Source organism: Trachinotus anak, unplaced genomic scaffold (assembly GCF_046630095.1).
Source record: "Trachinotus anak isolate AG129_WGS33_773 ecotype Australia unplaced genomic scaffold, CSIRO_AGI_Tana_v1 ptg000007l, whole genome shotgun sequence".
Classification (NCBI taxonomy): domain Eukaryota; kingdom Metazoa; phylum Chordata; class Actinopteri; order Carangiformes; family Carangidae; genus Trachinotus; species Trachinotus anak.
In genome coordinates this window covers 11,377,374-11,397,819 of record NW_027273858.1, presented here as the reverse complement: position 1 = coordinate 11,397,819, position 20,446 = coordinate 11,377,374, and the positions used below count along the sequence as shown (strand labels likewise).

The 20,446-nt window shown below is 38.8% G+C and overlaps 3 protein-coding genes across 5 annotated transcripts; 2 read left to right on the top strand and 1 right to left on the bottom strand.

Moving 5' to 3' along the window:
- Positions 1–1,160: 1,160 nt before the first annotated feature.
- On the bottom strand, positions 1,161–5,245 carry ppa1b (inorganic pyrophosphatase 1b). The gene is made up of 11 exons (XM_071480487.1): positions 5,054–5,245; positions 4,026–4,090; positions 3,550–3,603; positions 3,189–3,308; positions 2,985–3,071; positions 2,722–2,848; positions 2,492–2,619; positions 2,058–2,143; positions 1,856–1,928; positions 1,699–1,738; positions 1,161–1,593 (listed from the first exon to the last, which is right to left on the bottom strand). The coding sequence occupies exons 1-11, from the start codon at positions 5,112–5,114 to the stop codon at positions 1,562–1,564; spliced, it is 873 nt and encodes a 290-aa protein (XP_071336588.1). The 5' UTR covers positions 5,115–5,245; the 3' UTR covers positions 1,161–1,561.
- Positions 5,246–6,338: 1,093 nt separating this feature from the next.
- Positions 6,339–10,852, top strand: eif4ebp2 (eukaryotic translation initiation factor 4E binding protein 2). The gene is made up of 3 exons (XM_071480484.1): positions 6,339–6,653; positions 8,287–8,466; positions 8,669–10,852. The coding sequence occupies exons 1-3, from the start codon at positions 6,521–6,523 to the stop codon at positions 8,698–8,700; spliced, it is 345 nt and encodes a 114-aa protein (XP_071336585.1). The 5' UTR covers positions 6,339–6,520; the 3' UTR covers positions 8,701–10,852.
- A 2,953-nt stretch (positions 10,853–13,805) lies between these two features.
- On the top strand, positions 13,806–17,581 carry rps24 (ribosomal protein S24). Of its 3 annotated transcripts, XM_071480490.1 has the most exons (6): positions 13,806–13,896; positions 14,608–14,673; positions 14,759–14,968; positions 15,749–15,862; positions 16,891–16,911; positions 17,501–17,581. In XM_071480490.1, exons 1-5 carry the CDS (start codon positions 13,894–13,896, stop codon positions 16,894–16,896), a joined length of 399 nt encoding a protein of 132 aa, XP_071336591.1. In that variant the 5' UTR covers positions 13,806–13,893; the 3' UTR covers positions 16,897–16,911; positions 17,501–17,581. The 3 variants fall into 3 exon arrangements, with proteins under 3 accessions (XP_071336591.1, XP_071336593.1, XP_071336592.1); XM_071480492.1 differs by lacking the exon at positions 16,891–16,911; XM_071480491.1 differs by lacking the exons at positions 16,891–16,911; positions 17,501–17,581 and having other exon boundaries at positions 15,749–15,868.
- Positions 17,582–20,446: the final 2,865 nt, after the last annotated feature.

Genomic DNA, 20,446 nt, shown 5'->3' with positions numbered 1-20,446 from the left:
GCCTTTGAACAATGCAAGATAAAAACTGGCCCACAGTTAAATCTTACCTCTGACCTGTGGTGGCAAAAATTTTAAGTTTAATAAGCATTCATGAATGGAGTCACACAAACACAACCAAACAGCAGTACAGTCAATGAGTGAGTGGCCTAAAGATGTTTTCAGGGCCACAGTCTTATAGTTCCAAAAACACATCCCACAAAGACAAGATTCAAGATACAATCCTCTCTTTCACCTGCTTACCTCTCCCCCAAACACAATGTCACTGTATCTCACAGTTCTGCCTCCACCGAGGTCAAATGAGCTTCCCCTATCCTGAACGGAAGGCAGATTCCACATATATTGTCGGCATGTGTTTATCATGGGGAGACAGGCAAGGGCATCCAGATATACTGTCTCCATGTACTTATCATCAGCTCACCCAGAGATCTCTTTTATTGCCTCAAAAGGGTGTACAAAGGTTACTTCAAAACTTTATTAGAAATATCCACGGTCTTTGGTTACACAATTTTGCATAGACATACATAAGTTATATCAAAATTTCCCATTACAGACCTCTGCTAAGCAGTGTCTAACAGAAGCACAATTCAGAGTTCTAATAAGATGTCATGAAGAAAATTTGAATATAAGAGCCCAGTTTTTAATGTGGGGAAAATGTTACGATCTTGTTGAGTAGACCACGTGTACCACTTTCCTTTAAGATTTTAAACTTTTGCTTTGAAATTACATAAAACAGAATTATATGTCAGAGCTGGGTGGAATTTAATTACCATTACACTTCCTCTTTTCTCTTTCCATAAAAACTTTGATGTACTTCCAAATTTTGAAAAGGAAATTAAAGGAGCCACACATGCCTGATAGTCTGCATTTATGAAAAACATTCAAGCCAAATGTATGAACAAACACACAGAATAGTCATGAAAAAACACTTAACATTTGTGTGAACGTTACATTGCAAATAGAAAGGTAATGTAGGACACTGGCCACTAGGAAGCAGTATTATAACAATGAGAGGTTAGTTCAAAGCCTAGACCAAAAATCTCAGCTCGTTTCTCTCACCTCTCTCATTAACGGCTGCGCTCATTAAACTTGTGAATCACGGCATCGACAGAGAAACTAAACTTCTCAGCTCCTAATTTAAAGTAATAGCCAAAACCGACAAGTGCTGTGCAATTATTTTATTTTTCAGTGATTGGGAGAAGAAGAAAAAAAAAATCACACTTTGTTGATAATTTAACCATATAAGCTTTATTAAAGCAGTTCATAGTCTCACACAGGATGCAAGTATCTACGTGGCACAGTACCTATACTTTGTTTATGGTAGCATATCTCCAAAGAGATCTTTGTTAAGTAAGTGAAAATCCATTGGTCAACACACGAGAGATATTTTTGATTTTTTCTATTGAATCTAACTGTTATCTCCCCATCTACGGAAAAACAGCTGACCCAGACCCAACCACCCATGTCCGATCCTGCCATCCCATTGGTTCCTAATATAAGACCATCTTCAAGTATTCCTGAGAGATGAGCCTTTCACTCTGCTCCAATCCAAACAGCTCCTGGATTACTTCTTCTCATAGTAGAACCATTTATCTACTGTAAATGGAAAAAAAAAACATAAGTCAGTCTCACAACGTAACAAATGAGAGCCACTTTTAATAATCTGGACTTTACTGATACAAATATATATTGAAGCTCTACCTGATGAGGGGATAGGTTCCTCTTTTCCACAAGAACATGCCTAAAAATAGAGTGAAACATCAAGTTATGAAATAATATTCAAGGAGGAATGAGGCCCGTTGTTGAAATTTCTAATGCCGTTATGTTGCTGAAAGGCACAAAACAAAAGGTCACTTACTTCAACAACAGCTTTAGCCTCATCCGCTGAGCAGCAGAAAGGGCTGTCGCTGGCCGAGACACAAGTGTTTTTGCTGTGTTGCGTGATGAGATACAGTCATTTATAATCAAGAAGCCACACATATAATTTCAGTGTATATTTGTTCTATAAACAACTGTATTTTAAGCTGAAGTCAAAGCAGTAAGAGGAATGCAGTGTGTACCAATTCAGTTCACCAGCATTGGCCTTTTGAGAAAGGAGGGCTTTCCAGAAGCTGTGAGTGCTCTTGATTACTTCAATGGCAAAGTCCTAAAACACAAGAAACACAAATTGCTCAGTTGAAAGTAAGGGTTAATGTAAACTATAACATTCATGCACATGTATATAATACAAATTCAATTCTAGTACAAGTGAAGTTTTCTGAGGCTTGAAAGGGCCTGTGTGACTGTAAAATGAACATCATATCTTATTTATTAGTTCACAAGAAACGCTTTGCACACGTTCCACAAAACTGCAATTCCTTGAACACGTACTTGTAGAGCAAGTTAACCGTTACACAGGGGGAAGGTGACTTGGACAAAGCTGACAAGTGCTTAAGATTAATCTAAATCCATTAGTCACAGTGAAAATAGTAAATAAGGTGTGTTAGGTGGAGACCTTGTCTTTGAACTCCTCATTGAAAGCAAACCGGTTCTCTGGTTTCCCATCTGGCACTTTGTACCTCCTGAACCAGTCGACCGTGGCCTCCAGATAGCCTGGTTTCAGGCGCTGGACGTCACTGATGTCTGACAAAAGACAGGGACGAACAAAACGAGTTGATGCAGGACTGCTCAAAAACTCAAGACAGAGAGAAAACAAAGGGGGCTTAAATAAATTGAGATGCTTACTGTTCAAGTCGTTGGCTTCAGGGTCCTCTACATTGATTGCAATCACCTTCCAATCAGTCTCACCCTCATCGATCATCGCCAGGATCCCGAGCACCTTCACTTGGATAACCTCCCCACGGGAACACACCTAGAGAGGACATTTCCTTTTTCCATGAAATTAATGTACACGACAAACAATGATCAATGACAAGTGTGACTTAATGACCTGGTGAGAGATGAACAACGTCTATATAAGGCTGTAAAGTGATCAGCTGGTGTTGTACCTTACTGCCGATTTCACAGACATCGATGGGGTCATTGTCACCGCAGCAGTCAGTGTCTTTATCTTTGTGTGCAGGATCTTCCCATGTCTGAAAAATTCAAAACAAAGCATGGCAACTCAATGAAGCAAAACTACTTAACATTTGCTGTCGTGCAGTTTAAACACTGCGGGACAGGACACATCACTAACAGAAATGTCTACTAACCTGAGGAATGGCCCCGTAGTTCCATATGTAGCCTTTATGTGGGAAAACATTAGCAACGTAGCGCAACTTCTCTTTCTTCACATCTTGCTTTATTGGGTTTAAGAGGTCTTTTGTAGCAATCTGAAAACACATAGGCATGCTGTTACTTTTAAAGACAGAAAGAGTACAGAGTAGAATTCAGGAACTTCACATTTGAACCCGGTAGCAATTAAATAATTTGGATAACTAATTTTGTAACATCTACACAGTGAAAACCTGTTGGACAGACTGATAACTGCACTGTGGTCCAGCTAAAGCTAAATTTTAGCTCCTGCTAAAATCGGATCCAAAAGTTGATGATGCAATATTATTTTAGATTCACCTCCATCTTTGCATTTGTCCATCTTGGTACTTCAACAACCATGTGAAAGATGTTCTGTAAGAGACAAGAATCTTTCAGTTATTATGAAATAGTATATGACACAACTGAAGATGACACAATTTTAAAGCACGTTGAACACATCATACATCATGTCTTACATTCTGGCTTTTACTTGAGTTTTGCTATTGAAACTTTCCCATAAAGAGGATTAATTGTTTCAGAAAGATAAGATAATAGATCATTTACTGCAATCACAAGAGATATTGACAGAGCACTGAGGAAATAGAGAGTAAAGGCCACTGGCTTCACAAATAGACTATGACCTTGCTATTCCTGAGAGTATTACCTTTAGTTTGCTACAAAACTACATATTAATGGCAGCCATACCATAGTTGGAATTTAATCAGTGGGCAGATTTGAAGCGTACTAACATATTTACAAATGTGCTGGGGGAAAGGTGGCAGATGCTACATTACCTGGCTCTCATCAGCATAAATTGGTATGTCATGGAATGGTGAGATGTACTTTCCTTCAGGATTTTCTGAAAAACAGTAAGATATATTAACATAGCAGGCTTTTTATTATCTTTATTGTTGTTTGTTTTTTTACTACACCAGGGAAATTATGTAATCGTGCCCCATGGGATGGCAACAGAGTACACAGGTTTTCATTATGTTTTACATTCATTTTTGACTGAAGGTGTGCAAATAAGTTGCTTGTTGATCTTGGCTCCTAAAAAAATACACTTATTAATGTCAATGCATCCTTTTCTGCACAGCAAGGGTCAGGCTGTGAGAAACAGTATTAACACCCCTGATAGGGACAGAGGCCACTGCTCACAGTCACAATCCATACCCAACCTACTGCGCCCACAGGCCTGTTTTGGCAATATCCCATTACCGCAATGAGTATGGTGTGGTACATTTTGCTGATGACCTGAACTTATGTTTGACTTATCTTTAAAAATATATATATATGAACAAGGACGTCAAACTAATGGGAGCCACAAGATCTTAAGCAAAGTACATGAGGATAATCAATAACAATCGCAGCCTTGCCCTTTCAGTATCAATGGGTTTAATAACTTGTTATAATCTGAGAGGGCGTTGTCCTACCAGCTCCGAGCCTTTATTATTTTATGCTAGAGGACGTGCTGAGCACCTTATGAGATTTCTCGAAATAACTATTTCCTTCTGCCAAGTGCAGACAGGTCGAGGATTTTTTATTTTTTTTTTAATCATGACATGACAATCACCGGCTAACCTGGGAAAACCAGCACAACTGGTTTAATGGCTCTAACTGAGCCATTACGACTGGCTAAACAATGCGGAAATCAACTCCTAATTTCCAATCTACACCACTTGTGATCCTTTGAATAAATGAGCGACAATAAATGAAATAAAAGACACGTGGGAGGTTACGCCAGGATTGGCCTGCGGGGTTTGAGTCCTCAAAGTAGCAAACAAAGGCAGAACTCAATTATTTCTACTGGAGCTCTACTTACTGAAGAACAGGCGGTAGCTCAGGGTGTTGGGAGATCCCCTCTGTTCCACTGTGAAGCTCATGTTTAGGTGCAGGTTTGTGTTTGCTGTCTGGGTCTGGGTCTGGGGTAGAGGATGGCGGCGGAAGGAAACCTCTGTGCAGGGTGATGTGGTCTGTAAGCGTGGAGACAGAAAGGGCGCGGCGCTTGCGCACTTCTGTCAATGATCCATTCAGGGACTGTCGGAAATATTGACACTTAACACTCCGCAAAAATAAGACAACAAAGATTTCATAAAATCTGAGTGAAAAAGTGAAGCAAAAGTCTACATTTTGGATAAAAGCAGAACTCGAGACAACGCCCATGAATGAATAGCAATATTATTGTTATAATATGAGGCATGGCATTGTCTGTTATTGTAGTTACTGAAATATTGAATAAACATTGTGTCTTCTTAGGTATTAAAGGTGACAAAATTACTGAATATTTTTGACATTACTAGATTGGTGAAATAATCAGTTCACATGACATTAGTATCAACAAATTAATGTCACATAGTTAGTACATTTTGCTATTAATACGTGGTTTGTACTCAGACTGAAGTAGGATTTTGAACTTTTACCTGTATCTGTTGGTAAACACCCAAAGCTTATCTGTACTGGAATACACATAAGCTTCTCAAAGTATAAAAAGTTTATTTATTATTTTTTTAAATTTATTGTTCAGAACATTGTCACATATAACAATAGTGACATGGCAACTACAATCAAACATTCATTTCATAATTTTTTATGTAGGCTACATATATATATATATTTTTTTTAAAGTACATTAGTACAAAAAGCCTGAATATACAAAGGTCATACATTAAGATGTATTAAGATAAGAGGTAAAGTGTCGAAAGCTATAAGGAAGTAAAAATAAAGTAAATTAAAAAAATACTAACATTAAATTTAGGCCAAAAAAATGTCTAAAGCATTTTAGAAAGTTATGATTTTTTTTTTCTAAATTTCGTAATAGTTCAATAGATGGGTGACTTTTAGAAAAATTAAAATGTATCTAGTCAGATTAATAGGTTCAGAGTCTGTACATAATGTACAGTCATGTCTTCCAAAATAACTGTAAGGTTCGTTTAATTGGTAAAATATTCCTCCAATTTTCTCCAGCATACTCTTATAAATGGGCATTCATAAGATAAATGTTTTATCCTTTCCACACAATGACTTTTTAGAGGTAGCCAATAGGCAGCAGGCTGGCAGCCGCGGCTGATGACGCGCCGCACCGCTGACTTCATATCCGCCCGCAGCCTGTCGTGCTTCCTGCCTTGCTGAGGGAGGGGACGGTGCTGACGGCTGGGAGGACGAAAGGAGAAAGAAAGCTTTTGGGAAGATAAAAGAGAGAGGGGAACGGCCCGGGTATCCACCGTCCGTCGGGAAATAAACACCCCAGTTTCCTGTAGCTGCTGGATTTGTCACCGAATCGGCTCAGAAAATGTCGACCAGTCGTCAGCTTAGCGAGAGCAGGGCCATCCCGACCAGGACGGTGTTGATCAACGACACAACGCAGCTACCTCATGACTATTGTACCACCCCTGGAGGCACTTTATTCTCTACCACTCCTGGAGGTAAAGCGATATCCCGTCTTCTTTATCATATTTTTATTTTTGAAAAAAAACAAATGGAGGATAATTAGCTTTTATTGTGGTATTTTTGCTCTCGCCAAACCTCTGTGTTGCTGTCACTGTGGCCTAGGCTGCCTTGTCATCCTGTTCAAAACAAAAACAAAGCTTAGCCCCGCCCCCGGGCGCTCTAGCTGCTGTCTGATTGGTTGGTTTGCAGCGCAGAGATTCTGATGAATGCATTGTTGCTTATTGCATTTAATGTATTTAAAGGTGAACATGTTTGGATTCTCACCAGTGTAACATAATATAAACTGTAGCTTAAAGCAAATACTGAACGCTAGTTAGGTCTCATTTTGTTTGGAGCACAAGCCAAAGTGCAATGCATGATTTATTACAAGGATAACACCCTTCCACATAAGGAAGTAGATTAAATCTAACAAGAATACTATACACATAACACTGCAGGACACTGAGTCTAGCTGACATACTTTTAATCTTTACAGAAACTGTGCAGGGGTCTTTCTGTCAAGGCATTTTGTTTGCTATATTAACCTTAGATTAATTGATTGACTGCTTTGGCTGTAAAATGCCAGGAAATAGTATTTTGGTGCCATAGAGCCACTTCTGGCACATCACATATTTACTAAAACACAATAGCAGCGACAGTCATCAACAAAAGGACTGAGCAGATAGACGGAAACATGTTTATACAAATCATCCACTGAACAATGCCAATAACATAGAGAAACAAACAAGCACGAGTTAAAGCGAATCTGTGTGGTTCCAGACCACCTCTCATGACAGAGGAAGATTCACGTAACCAAACAAAAAAAATCAGAAGTGAAACTTGCGTTGAAAAGACCTTACTTACAGCAGACATTTTGATCTGTCAGACACAGGTGTTGCTTTGCATTAACTGCTGGAACTGAGCCATTGATAATGTTATGAATTCCACCTGTGCTTTTCCTGCCATGAAAAGTCAAAATGTCTGCTGTGGAAAAGGTCAGTGGAAATAATTCATCTGGGAACAATCAATAAACAAAGAGTTCTGTGATGCCAACAAAGCTTTCAGATTGGGGTTAACCAGATTTACTCAGAAAACAAACAACACACGACAGGTTTTCAACAGACAAGAAAAACTCATGAAGCTCATTCATCCAGCTTGTCAGTCAAATTCAAACTATGATGTTCTTGCTCTCACTGTCAGTATACCAGGAGAACCTTGCATCTTAGTATGGCAGTTTGAGCAGTGTTTTGCTTCAGCACTATATAGAACCTAATGAGAAAAAAAACTTTAAATTTTATGATTTTACACTTGGGAAGTTTTTGGGCTTCCTAAGAAGTGCCTGACAGAAAAAGTTTAGGAACCACGAACCACCAAGTACAGTCATGCTGATTGTCTCATGTTCATATGATTCACATTTAGCTTTTTTTCTCTTTTGTGTTTTCGCCCCTATTTGGGTTGGAAATTTGATTTCCAACTCAAGAGGGACATGTATTTTCAATGTCAAAGCCCAGACCAGGGCAAATAATGATTGTTTTAAGACAGGAAGATGCTTGTAGAAAGGCTGGATGAAGGCCAGCCTTATTTCTTCAGTAGGAGCATGAGTAACTGAAACTACGTGTCTTGTTGTAGGAACCCGGATCATCTATGACCGCAAGTTCCTACTGGACAGGCGTAATTCTCCCATTGCCCAGACTCCCCCAGCTCACCTGCCTGTCATCCCCGGGGTGACCAGCCAAAACATCCTGACTGAGAACCAGAAGAATGAAGCCAACAACCACATCAACAACCATGATGGCAAGCCCACAACCGGTGAGACTTACAACATAAGGAATCATGCAAAAGGAATTGTTTTACTGGTATAGTCACTAGTTTGTCTTTGCTCAGACATGTGGCACACACACCCTGTATAGTTCTTAATAACCATTATCTTAATAAAACGACAACCCAGCCTGTTTCTCTCACACCTTGTTGTCTTCTTTTTTTGTTTTTTGTTTTTTTTTTTGTCTTCAAGGTGATGACGCGCAGTTCGAAATGGACATCTAACTGTCTGGAACCACACCAGCAAAAGCAAATGACCTGGCATCAAGGTGCCAGTGGCTTGGCTTGTAGAAACCAATGTTGTGAGCCCTCATGGCAGCCATCTTCTTTAGCTCTCTGTTTCGCTGCTGGATGTAATGTGTGTAAACCATGGGGATTCAATATATCATATATACAGGTACAGTGTGGTCAACGCTGGAAGCTAGGTTTATTTGAATAGATTTCCATGGTTACCAGCTGCTGTACAAATCAACAACCACACAACACAGGGAGCGGGCCTTGAAATACCCAGACACTTTGTCCATTATTAGATTGCAGTGCTCATTTTACAGCTTTTTGAGTGAGTATCTTTAACAGAGCACATTGTAAAACTGATAGTATTCCAAGTTAATTGATGGAGGAAGTGGTCATTTTCAGTACTGGCCTTAGAATCAGTCAAAAGTTTTGATATTCATCACAGTCTTTGGTTTTGAAGGCCCTTGTGAGCATGTTATTTAAGTGATTTTTTTTTTCTTTTGGAACTACTTGAAAAGCTCCACAATCTATTATTGGTTGTTTGGTCAGTTTAATTTCCCCTGATGCTATGTAAAGGGATGCTGTGTTGTTTTTATTTTCCAATTAGGTGATAATTTCATGCCATTCCAAGATTTTACTTTCCATCAGCAACACAGGCCTGTGTGAGTTTCCAGTTTTCAGGGGAAATCATTTTTTTCAAAAAGAATTTAAGGCCGTGACTTAATTGTTTCATTATCATCAAATGATTGTATTTCCCACCATTATGTAAAACTAATTGTAAATCCGGTGACTGTAGACAAGCTTTTCATTTGAAATTGAATTTCAGTGCAACAATATCAAACCATTTGGTTCAACACTATTGCTGATCTTGCTATGAATTTAATTTACACATTTCTTTTCTGCCAAGAAAAGTGGAAACACCTTGAAAACCTACATTGACTTAACTGGTTTTGTTGTGCTGGCAAGATCTTTGTGTTCATAATTTGATACATGTAAGAAAGGAGGTAATACTTGGCAACATCTGTCAGGTGTTTTTCATTATCCTGACCAGATAATCATTTACAACAACGTGGAAATGGTTAATATCCCAGTGTTCATTTTTTTTTAGGTGAAATACAAGAAGATTTTGAAAAAAAAAACTTGAAAATAATCCAGATTTTTTATACACATTTTATTTTTAAATACAGTTTCTTAGTATTGAGGGTATTTGTTTGGGGAATAAGCACTGTCAAGCCTTTGGATTTGTTTAGATGTGTCAAGGAACCAGAAAACATTGTTTGCATCAGGCTTGATAGATGCTGTCCCTTAATCTACAAATCTGTCCCCAGTGTCCTTAATCCGTTTTACATTACCTTATTCTCTTCATGTGTCATGTCTGCCCATGCCTTACTTTACATGAAATGCAGTAACTAAAACTAGGTTCCTTGTCATCAATTTGTACTTTCCGACAGATGTTTATTTTTTCACTATAACACTGAACAGGTAACATTGTACCTAGCAATTGAGGCAAAACAAATACTTTTTATGTTTTTGTTTTTTTTTTGTTTTTTTTTTTTACATAATTTCCTTCCTCAAGCAGCTGTGAAGTTTGAAAGTGTGATGGCATAAATGTCATTTTGGGATTCTGAAGTTCAGATGGTGATGTGGTTAAAAGAGTGCCACATGTTCATTTAGTCCTAGTTTTTTTTTTAAACTCCAGTCATCATAGTCCTGTCTGCTAATTGTAGCAGCTCTGTTTTTCATTCAAAATCCATGAATTGAAGTTTGTTTTTCTGTGTGACTGGAACCACTGAATGGCTGAAATGATATTTATCAAAGATTTTTTTTTTCCTTTTTGGCTTTAAAATTAACTCTGGCCCTGTTTGGTTACAAATACATCAAAGGGTTGCTTGAACCCAATAAGCATTGCACATTTTTGGCGATAAATCTCTCTCTGTTACAGCATCATAATTCAGAATGCAAATTTATATCAAATCAGTTTGGTTTGACAATGAGGGCTTAACATTGTGTGATGGAAGAGATGTGAAACAGACTTACTGTAACTTTCTGTTCTGATTTTAAACAATTTTATTTTAATTGAAACTCCAATGGCAGTGCACACTGTTGCTGCAAGATCAATAAAGTTCCGTAACAAAGAAAATAAGATGTTGTGTTTTTAATTGTCTGTCTTGTGTAGTTGCTTAGTTATTCTGACAGTGACAGAAAACAGGGATGGAATCATTTAACACGTCTTTCCTGTATGCTCACCCTGTTTTCACCAAAGCATTTCTCAGCCTCAGTAACACTGATTCATGCCGTGCAGAGTGGAGCTCTCCAAATGTCACATCACACGTACTCATTAACAACCTAAAAATAAAATCTCTTTGTAGCCATTTTGTGTTATTTCTCCCACTCATTTGCTCATTCACAGGACACTGTTTTCATAGGCCATTAACTGTTAATATCTCTCTTTCAGACTAATGCATGTGTATTAGTAAATGCTTTTTATGAAAAAAGGTAATGCATGTACATGATTCTGGGTGTTTAGCAGAGCCTATGACCCACAGTCAGAGGTCATTTTCAAATGACTTGAAAACTTTTATCCTGAAAACAATATTTTGACGATGGTGAAGGTTAATGAAAAATTTCATTTTGGAGCTCTGCTGATAGGAATTTCTTTACATTTCTTATTGACCAAATCTAACAAAAGCTTTTCTGTAAGCCTACACTGATGCACCCCTTCTAATTAAACCTAGAAAACAATTCCCACTTGTTAACCACAGGATTTTGTGAACAGCCACTTCTTCACATACATCCATGCCTGGATTCCCATTTGCAGACTCCAAGGAGCCTCAAGACATCCCAGGTTCACTGCGTGTGAATTGGTCTTTGTAATTTGATTAATTTTAAATTTGTAGGGGAATTTACACCAGTTAAGTGCAAAATCAGCTGTCTTGTAGAAAAGCATTGTATCAAAATTTAGTTTTAAGCCCTTTATTATTAACTTGAAACTGGTGCATATTCCGAAACGCTAAATGGTGTTTAATCAAATATATATCCATTTATAGTCTGCTGTGCACCATATATTCAGTGGGAGCTTAAAAGTGACGGTGCATAAACAATGTACACAGAGTGGTAGCTGAGGGGAGGGGCTAGGGATCAACAGGGGCTTAACAGCAAATTTTGGCCCTGTTCCCCCTACCCCAACAGGTTGATCTGGCCATGAGTCAATCCAAAATAAAATATGTTTTGTATGTTTTTTGTACATTTTTTACATTTTGTTATTAATTAAATTTATCTCAGTGGTGCCCTAGAGATCACTGTGGCGCTTGAAATACTGCCTCTCTGTGGATATAAGAGGAACCGCACCTGGTGTTTGCCTAATGTCAGTTTTATGTATACTCTATGGTTTATAATTTACAAGTCCAACAGTGCTTGGCCATGATTTCACCTCAAAGTTCTTGTGTTTTATTCATAAATACGTGAAAGCTGAACTAAATTAATGATTTGGTGGAGGAAGAGGAGCATCAAGCTTTCCCTAAATATTTACATTTTACATTTACATTTACTCATTTGGCAGATGCTTTTATTCAAAGTGACTTACAAGTGAGGGATATCACTAAAGCTTCAGTGCAGTAGGAAACCTCTGCATAAGTATAAGTGGAACTAGTACTAGTCCTAGTAAGCATAAGTACAACATCTATTTAAGGAGTACAAGAAAATCAAATAAAGAAGTGCACCAAAAGTGCAAAGTGAATAGGTTATAGGTCCAATTTCTTCACCCTCTGTTTATGATAAGGACCTGTTATACTTGTTTGTTTTCAGTCAGATGAGAAGATCTGATACCACTCTCATGTCAGTACACAGAAAATATGCAGTTGGAGGCAGCAGGCAGTTAGCTTAGCTTACCATAAAGGTATGTGTCAAACAAATCCTTGTCCTTCTGTTTTGAAAGGTGGTGTTTCCTCCTGTTCCAAGCATTTATTCTAAGATAACTTAACAAGTACTTCAAGTGCATGAGCCATTGGCGCTGAGAGCAGACCAGGAGAAAGATCCATATTCACGACTTGTTATTGGTGTCACAGGGCAGGACTCTTCCTGGGTCTTTGGCATTCCTGGGGCCCTTCAGAGTGGATGTCAGTCAAAAGACACAAAACCAGCATATCACAACCATTTCCATGTGAGAAAGCCCCAGAAGTCCAGCACAGAAGTCCACTGAACACACTAACCCACCTTCAGCACCAGACCTTCTACACTTGATTGGTTTGACGTTGAATTCAATTAAAAACAAACCATAGACATCTAAAATGATTTGCTCCGTGTCAGTGGTATTGAGTTAACATGAAGTTTCTTCAATAGTAAATTAGTTTAAGCTTCCATAAAATGTGTAGCAGCTAAACTATTTTTCAAAACCACTTTCTCACCAGCAGCTTTTTTCAACAAGCAGGCTTTATTTATCTGGAACAGTTCGAATGTGATATTGCTCAGGGCCCAGCAACAGTGTTGTCTGCAGACAAAGTAAATAATCTTCATGGAAAGATGTTGTTTTTGAATAAGATATAGCATATAGTGTTATTCCAAATGTACAAGTTGTGAGGTGAGAAGTTGTGTTTACTAATGAGTGTCTGAGGGGGAACAAAAACTATTTTTTTTTTTCAGTTATGTTCACTTATGTAAATGTTACCATATAAATTACACAGTTTGAGAGGAAGTTTACCAACCTTGCCGCTATATACATTGCAGACCACTAATTGTGAGAAACCATGATGAGAACAGTGCAATGTCATCTTTATGTGTCATTTTAAATTTAAAATTTCTTCAAAATATAACTTAAAGAACCATTAAAATGCTGTTTTAAATTTCAGTTTAAAATGACATTTTAATGGTTTTCAGTTGCATATTTGTCTTTGTATTAAGCTCTTTTCGCGCGTATTATCAATAGACTAACATGTTGGACCGTCTACAAACAATCTACAAGACAGAGCAGAACTTTTAAGTTAGTAGTTTCATGGTGGACTAGAACTATATTTGTTTACTGAGACAAAAATAAATCGTTCCCCGTAGTTTTTATTTTTATTTTTATTTTTTACGTTTTTACATCAGGCAACACAAGTAGGTGCCCGACCAAATTCTCTGCAGGCATTAATCCGGCCGCCTGCTGGTCCTTCCTCCTTTTCTACGTCCCTGAGCGAGGCCGGCGTAAAGATGGTGAGTCTTGTGGCAAAAACTACATGTAAAATCCGTTCATCATCGAGGCCATCCGTCCATCGACGCATATTTACCGCAGACTAAGTGATCGTTAAAGTCTGCCTTGTAATAAAATGTCGATATTGTTGCGGTAGGAGACTATATGAGAGGAAATTCAGCGGCATCGTCCAGATGCTATCCTGACTGTTGTCGGTGCTGTTTCTCACACACAGTGTTTAACCACTCTGGGACGGCGTGTGCAGTTTCCAGTCTGTGTTTTTTATGACTTCTCAGTCACTGCAGATTTTCCTTTACCTGTTTGGCAGCTCAAAAATAAAATCTGAAGTATGTAGCCGTGAATTAGTGGTCAAATGAAGAGACGTGGAGACCCAGCGCCTAGCTGCTAATGTTAGCACACACTACACTGACAGCCGTAGTCAGGCCCTCACTTCAGGCCAACAGGGATATTGTTATAATACTATGGTATAACTTGGCTTTATCAACTGGCAGATTATTGTTTAAAACATCAGCCTGCATTGTGGCTGTGGAGTCATTTAAGTATCCAGGTAAGCAGGGTATGTAAGCTAGCAAGATAGCTGAGCAGCCCTTAGGTAATTTTGCCACTCAATACACTAGTTTTTTGGGAGCTGCAGCCAAACTTTAAACTTAGGTAGATGATTTCTGAAAAAGTGTGACACTGAGTACGACTTTTTCCTCTTCCTCCATCTTTAGAATGACACAGTGACAGTCAGGACCCGCAAGTTCATGACGAACCGGCTGCTTCAGAGGAAGCAAATGGTAAGGATTCATATCCTGCTCGACATTTAGTTTTGTCTTCAGCAGCTTCCATCGCTCATTGAATACATGTCTGTCCTCTCTGCAGGTCGTCGATGTCCTGCATCCTGGCAAGGCCACAGTTCCCAAGACTGAAATCAGGGAGAAACTTGCCAAGATGTACAAGACCACTCCTGATGTCGTGTTCGTCTTTGGCTTCAGGACTCAGTTTGGTGGCGGCAAGACAACAGGCTTTGCCATGGTGTACGATTCCCTAGACTATGCCAAGAAGAATGAGCCCAAGCACAGACTGGCCAGGGTGAGTTTTGAACCATTTGCAAGGTGTCAAAATGAATGCTTTGATAATTTATGGACAGACAGATTTAATGTGCTGTTAATCGAAAGAGTGCTTTCATTTAATGCGGTGTTTGTGTGCGTAAGGCATCATTTATTTTCCCACTCACTTTATAAATTCTGCAACAGTAAGCAGCTGCCTTGTCTTATGTTCTGGCCCTCATGTGGGATTGAGTGGGCAGCCTTTGCTTGTGTTGTGGAGGCTCTTAACTCCCCGCAGAGTTGTACCCCACTTTTAATTTACATCAAGTAGCTTGCTGGAGGCAGCAGAGCACCACTTAACAGTTAAGTGCTGAATGACAAGTACAGTTGAAGGGTGTTAAGGTGTGAGAAGTACCAATGAAATGCAAGTTGATTATCAATAATTAAATCAACCAGCCACTGTTGGTGGGTAAAATTAAAGCAGCTATGTTGTCTCCATTAATTTGGAGGTGGTTTAGTTTAACTTTTGAATTAAGGTAGATATATGCACAGTTGTAGTTATTTTTGTAATTTTTTAAATATCTAAAATAACTCAGTCAAGGACCATATTAGATAGACCCCCACTCAAAAAAAAAAAATCCTGTAACATTGTTGCATTTATGCATACTTAGAGCACATAAATGTCACATATAATCATAATGGGTTGGCAATATTAACAAAATCAATGTGGGTGATGGTTGTGAGAACATGATCAGTATCGCTAAGTTATGATTAAGTTCTCAACATAGTGTGGTAACATAAATTTTTTGTTTGTGTTCCTTAGCATGGTCTCTATGAGAAAAAGAAGACCTCAAGGAAACAGCGCAAGGAACGCAAGAACAGAATGAAGAAAGTAAGAGGCATCAAGAAGGCCAGTGTGGGCGCTGCTGGCAAAAAGGTATAGTTACTGTTTTTTTTATACTTTCTGCCAAACAAACAGTCCCTGACCACATTTGCAGTCTTGCACAAAATTGACATAAGTATTCCTGTGATGATAATATGCCATAGGGAAATAGAAAGTGTCTTTCTTAATCCAAGCAAAGACGACAGAAAAGTTAGGGTAGACATTGTTAAATTCAGTACCCTTGATTCTTTCTTGATTTTCATTGCACACCAATTCTGTTCCGATCCTGCTAATCTTTGTTTTTCACAATATTTACTGTTTTAATTTCCTTTGTCATCTTTCCAATCGTATCAAATGTTCTTCGGGAACTGTAGAAGGTAAATGTTCAAACGTAGACTAACTGCAGTGTGCAGATAATCCAGGAGTGATAGATATTAGCTAACTCCTCCCCTTACACCCTCACCCATCATCTGAGAGCCAAAGCCTAACTGCTTTCCCCCCTTGGATGTACATAATGCATCCAATATAAAATGATGTGACCCACTAGTTAATACTGACCTGGCCATTCCTACTCCTACTCCTAATACTAATGATTATTAGTTTAATCTGAAAACTAATAGTGCTGTGGACCCTGTTTTAGAAACCTAATTGCAGTGTGAGGAGATCCTACAGTTTATAAAGTGAAGTACTTAAAAATTCAGTACTAATCTGAAATTTTCCTGGTGTAGTTTTGTTTCACTTAAAACCCTGCATACCCCTGTGCCCTCTGTGGCACCAGTCATTGACCCGAAGTCACCTGAAATAGGTCTCTGAATAAGAAAACCCAGTTGGGCTGTAATACCTGAGAGTTCTGATCTGTAACGGCTACAGCACAACTGGCTTGTTAAAATATTGATGCTGTTCAGACATGTCTATTGTGGTTTTCATTGGCTTGGTTCTGAATTTGCTACATAATCTGGAGTACAAACACTAAAAATCCATTCAGAGATCTTTTCTATTCCATGTTTCAATTTTCAACATGTTAACATTATTTTGTTCCATCTTTTGTTCTTGATTTTGCTTCCCATGGATTTCTTTTGCAGAAATGAAGTGTCAGTCTGCAGGTATAAAAGCAGAACAAGCATGGTGTGCCATTGTGTTGCACATCAAAAGCTGATAGACCTGAGTTGTGCCGTGCATGTCACACCCTACTTTCCCCTGCAGTTTTCCTTTAGTGTTTTTCCCTCTTTCCCATGTTGTTTCATAGGTTTCCCCTCTGTCCCAGTCCTGCTTTACCTCTGTCTCTGCTATAATAATATCTGAGGTTTGCCCTGTGGCAAAATAGACAAGTGCTTTGACATTGCTTCAGATTTCTAGTTAATAGAAGCAGAACTTGAGTATAGCATGTGGATCTTAGTGTTTTTCTAAGTGTGAGTGTGGGGCAGCTAAACTAAAAGCCTGTCAATGTGTGAATTTTCTTACTGAAATGTCCTTAAACTCAAGTCATAATTGTGTGTTTTAATATTTACATATATATCTATACTGTATATGAAGTTTTTAACTATGGTGTTGGGGATTGTTTTTTTTTCTCACCTAAGACTACTTTGTCATGATTTGCTGTCTTAATTTGCACTCAATTTTTGATTACTCACCTTGTTTTGTTGTAGAAATGAAGTTGGCCCTTGTACTAATTTTACTGTTCTCTCCCAACAGTGAGCCCGGACAGCCAGGGATGGTCTTCGTGCTCAACATGTTCTTGTATATTGTCATCAAATAAAATTTGGAAAAAAATTGTTTGGTCGTTTGGTTTATTTATTTATTTTCTGGTGTCCCGATTGAGTTTAACTCATCTGCTTAGTCACATGACTGTAAAATAGGTCAGGCGTTTGGGAGTCTCTGTGAAAGTCTGACTACCTGTTTGTGTTTACACGAGTGTTTGCAGCCAGGATTCGCTACCTAATGTGACTTTTTTTGGAGGCTGCCCAATGATCACTATCCATAAGAAGCTTACATGGCTTTGTTATACTGAATTTCTAGGATTTCTGGGGTGATCTTTTTCAATACACATTACTCAATATTCACTCAATTTGGTTTTGCTTCATATTAAACTCAAACTGCATTGACTTGAAGTTTGTTGATAGTGACATCCAGTGGTTTTGCAATGACATTACTTCAAATCAAATAGATAACTGGTCCTGTTCTCAGCTGTCCTCTGTGCTACTTAGAAAGGGTTTGGTACTGTCAAAATAAATGACTTACTGATATAGCTCTATAATTTTTTTTTTTTAAGACATCCTCATAACATACTGAATCACATTTTTGTTTTATACATGATCATCTTAATTTTAATTAATTTATTGGTAGCTTTTTCTTACTCGTGGACCAGTTAGAATTTGCAAATGCATTAGTGTTAGTTTTCAAATTGCTAAATTTGCTTTGCTTATCTGTAGTAATACAAATGGCCACAGGAGGACTCCCTTCATTGAAGAAAATATGTAATAAGTTAAATACACTGGGGCCATTGCTTTAAGTATTTACCTGTTGGATAAAGTATTCACCACTAATTAATCCTAAAAGCGAAGCCCCTGGTGACTAAATTGTACTTATATGCAGATAAACCTGCCTGTGTGTGGACTTTTGCTTTTTCCCTGTTTATAAACACCATTTGGAACAGAATAGATATCCCTCTTTGCAGCGTGACCTTTTCAGATAATTTGCATAGAAATACCCTGAGAGAGTGTGTAAATGAAGTGATTAAAATGCCAGGGAATGGTCTGTCCTCAGGGTAACCCCCCCCCCCCCCCTTACCCCCCACCTCACGCCTGCCTCCCAATGTCTCTCAGTCTTTTATGGATATCAACGTTTCCTCATGTTGTGTATGCAGGAGCAGCAACCGGGTGGAATTTTTTGTTAGTGGTTACAAAGCAGGAGAAAAATGTCTTTTTATAAAAATCTAAAGAGGAGAGCAGAGATGTCAATGGATGACACGGCGCACGTGTTACTAATTATGAATAGCAGCAGCGTGCAATGTGAAAAATATTTGCACTGAAATGTTATAAATGGTAACTTTCGACCTCCAATGACCTTCACTTTCTTCCAGGTAACACTCTAAAGTGCTGCCCAACTTACTGCAACAGCACATTAGAAACCGTACTCGAGCTCTATTTTATACATATTACATATAATTGTCTTCAACCCTGCAATTTGACTTTTTTTTTCATGCCTTTACAAACTTGAATATAGGCCAGACAGTTCTGTACCAGAGTCTTCAGTGCCTTCACCACCAGGAAAAAAAAGGGAAAAAGAGTAGCTTGGAGGCACTTCGATTGACACATTTTGAGTCGTGGGCTCTTCTTTCCCAGTAGAAAGAACTATATATACCCAGCATCCCCTGTGGTCTTTGCTTCAATTGATGCCACCTGCCCAAGATTAAACACTGACAATTTATCAAGATAATTTGAAGTCCAACACAACAGGAGTGGGAGTTTATGTATCGAGAGCCTGTTGGTTAAGTGGACGGTGAACTGGTGTAAATATTGTAAAGGAAAACTATTTTTCCTACAGAGCACGTTGGTGCCCACATAAATATACTTTATTTCTTCCTCAACAGAATTATAAGCCCACTATGACCCAGAAAAGAGCAGACAGATTCATTTATGTCCGCTAAAGTGTGTGCTATAGTGCCACTGTAGAGGATGAGGGTGGGTGGGTGACTCTTGCATAGCAGAAAAAGGTGCAGGGGACAGACAAGGAAAAAGCAATAGGGGCCTTTCAAGGCTCTGCGGTGCTCTACTGGTGTGTGGTTGTGGGAGGTTTGACATAAGTGGAGCTTTCAACCCAGGGACTGGTAACAGATGGTGTTGGGAAATTAAGCTCCTCTCTCCACAGCCCTGTCGATCTGTCCCAGGAGCCTCTGCCTCTCTGTCTTTGTCTCTCTTCCTCTTTCTCTTCTTGCAGCCCCTGTTTTCAGTGTCTCTCACTCATTTTTCTTGCTGCCATTCCTTATCTTATGGCCCTCATGTGTTTCAGTTGTTGCACGAGTGACATTGGTTTCCCTCTACATGCTCCTCCTGTGTTTTCGTTATAACAGGACAGCAGGATGACAGGGTAATGCAATAAAAAGGATATTATTTAGAGAGTAATGTGAACAAATAAACCGAGGGGGACAGAAATGATGGGTTGGTGATGTGATGGGCGATAAGCAAAAGGGTTGAGAGGAGATACGAGATAAGCGAGTGGACAATGCTAAGACGGTGATGCATGAGGTTGAGCTTACAAAGCAAATGTGATGTGTGCTGGCATGTTTGCAAGGTGCACTGCACAGTAGATGTGGTCTCAGCATCAGGAGTCTGTGTGAAGGGCCTCTAGGGACCCCCATACATACCAAATAAAGCCAGATAAAGGACTACATTCACCTCTGCTTGCCTTTAGGGCAGGTAGGAGTTTTGTAATGAGAATATGCCTCTGCCTGCTTGTACAACAAAGGTGTTTTTGCCGTCAGGTTTATGATAGATGGTTATGAGGAACACATGTTTATGCACTCACAACAGGTGCAATTTTAATGGCCTGTCTCTCCCCATGCAGAAAGGGTTGAGTTCTGGTATTATATGGAGAAAATGGACAGAATACCTGATGAATCACAGTGTGTTTTTGCCAGCA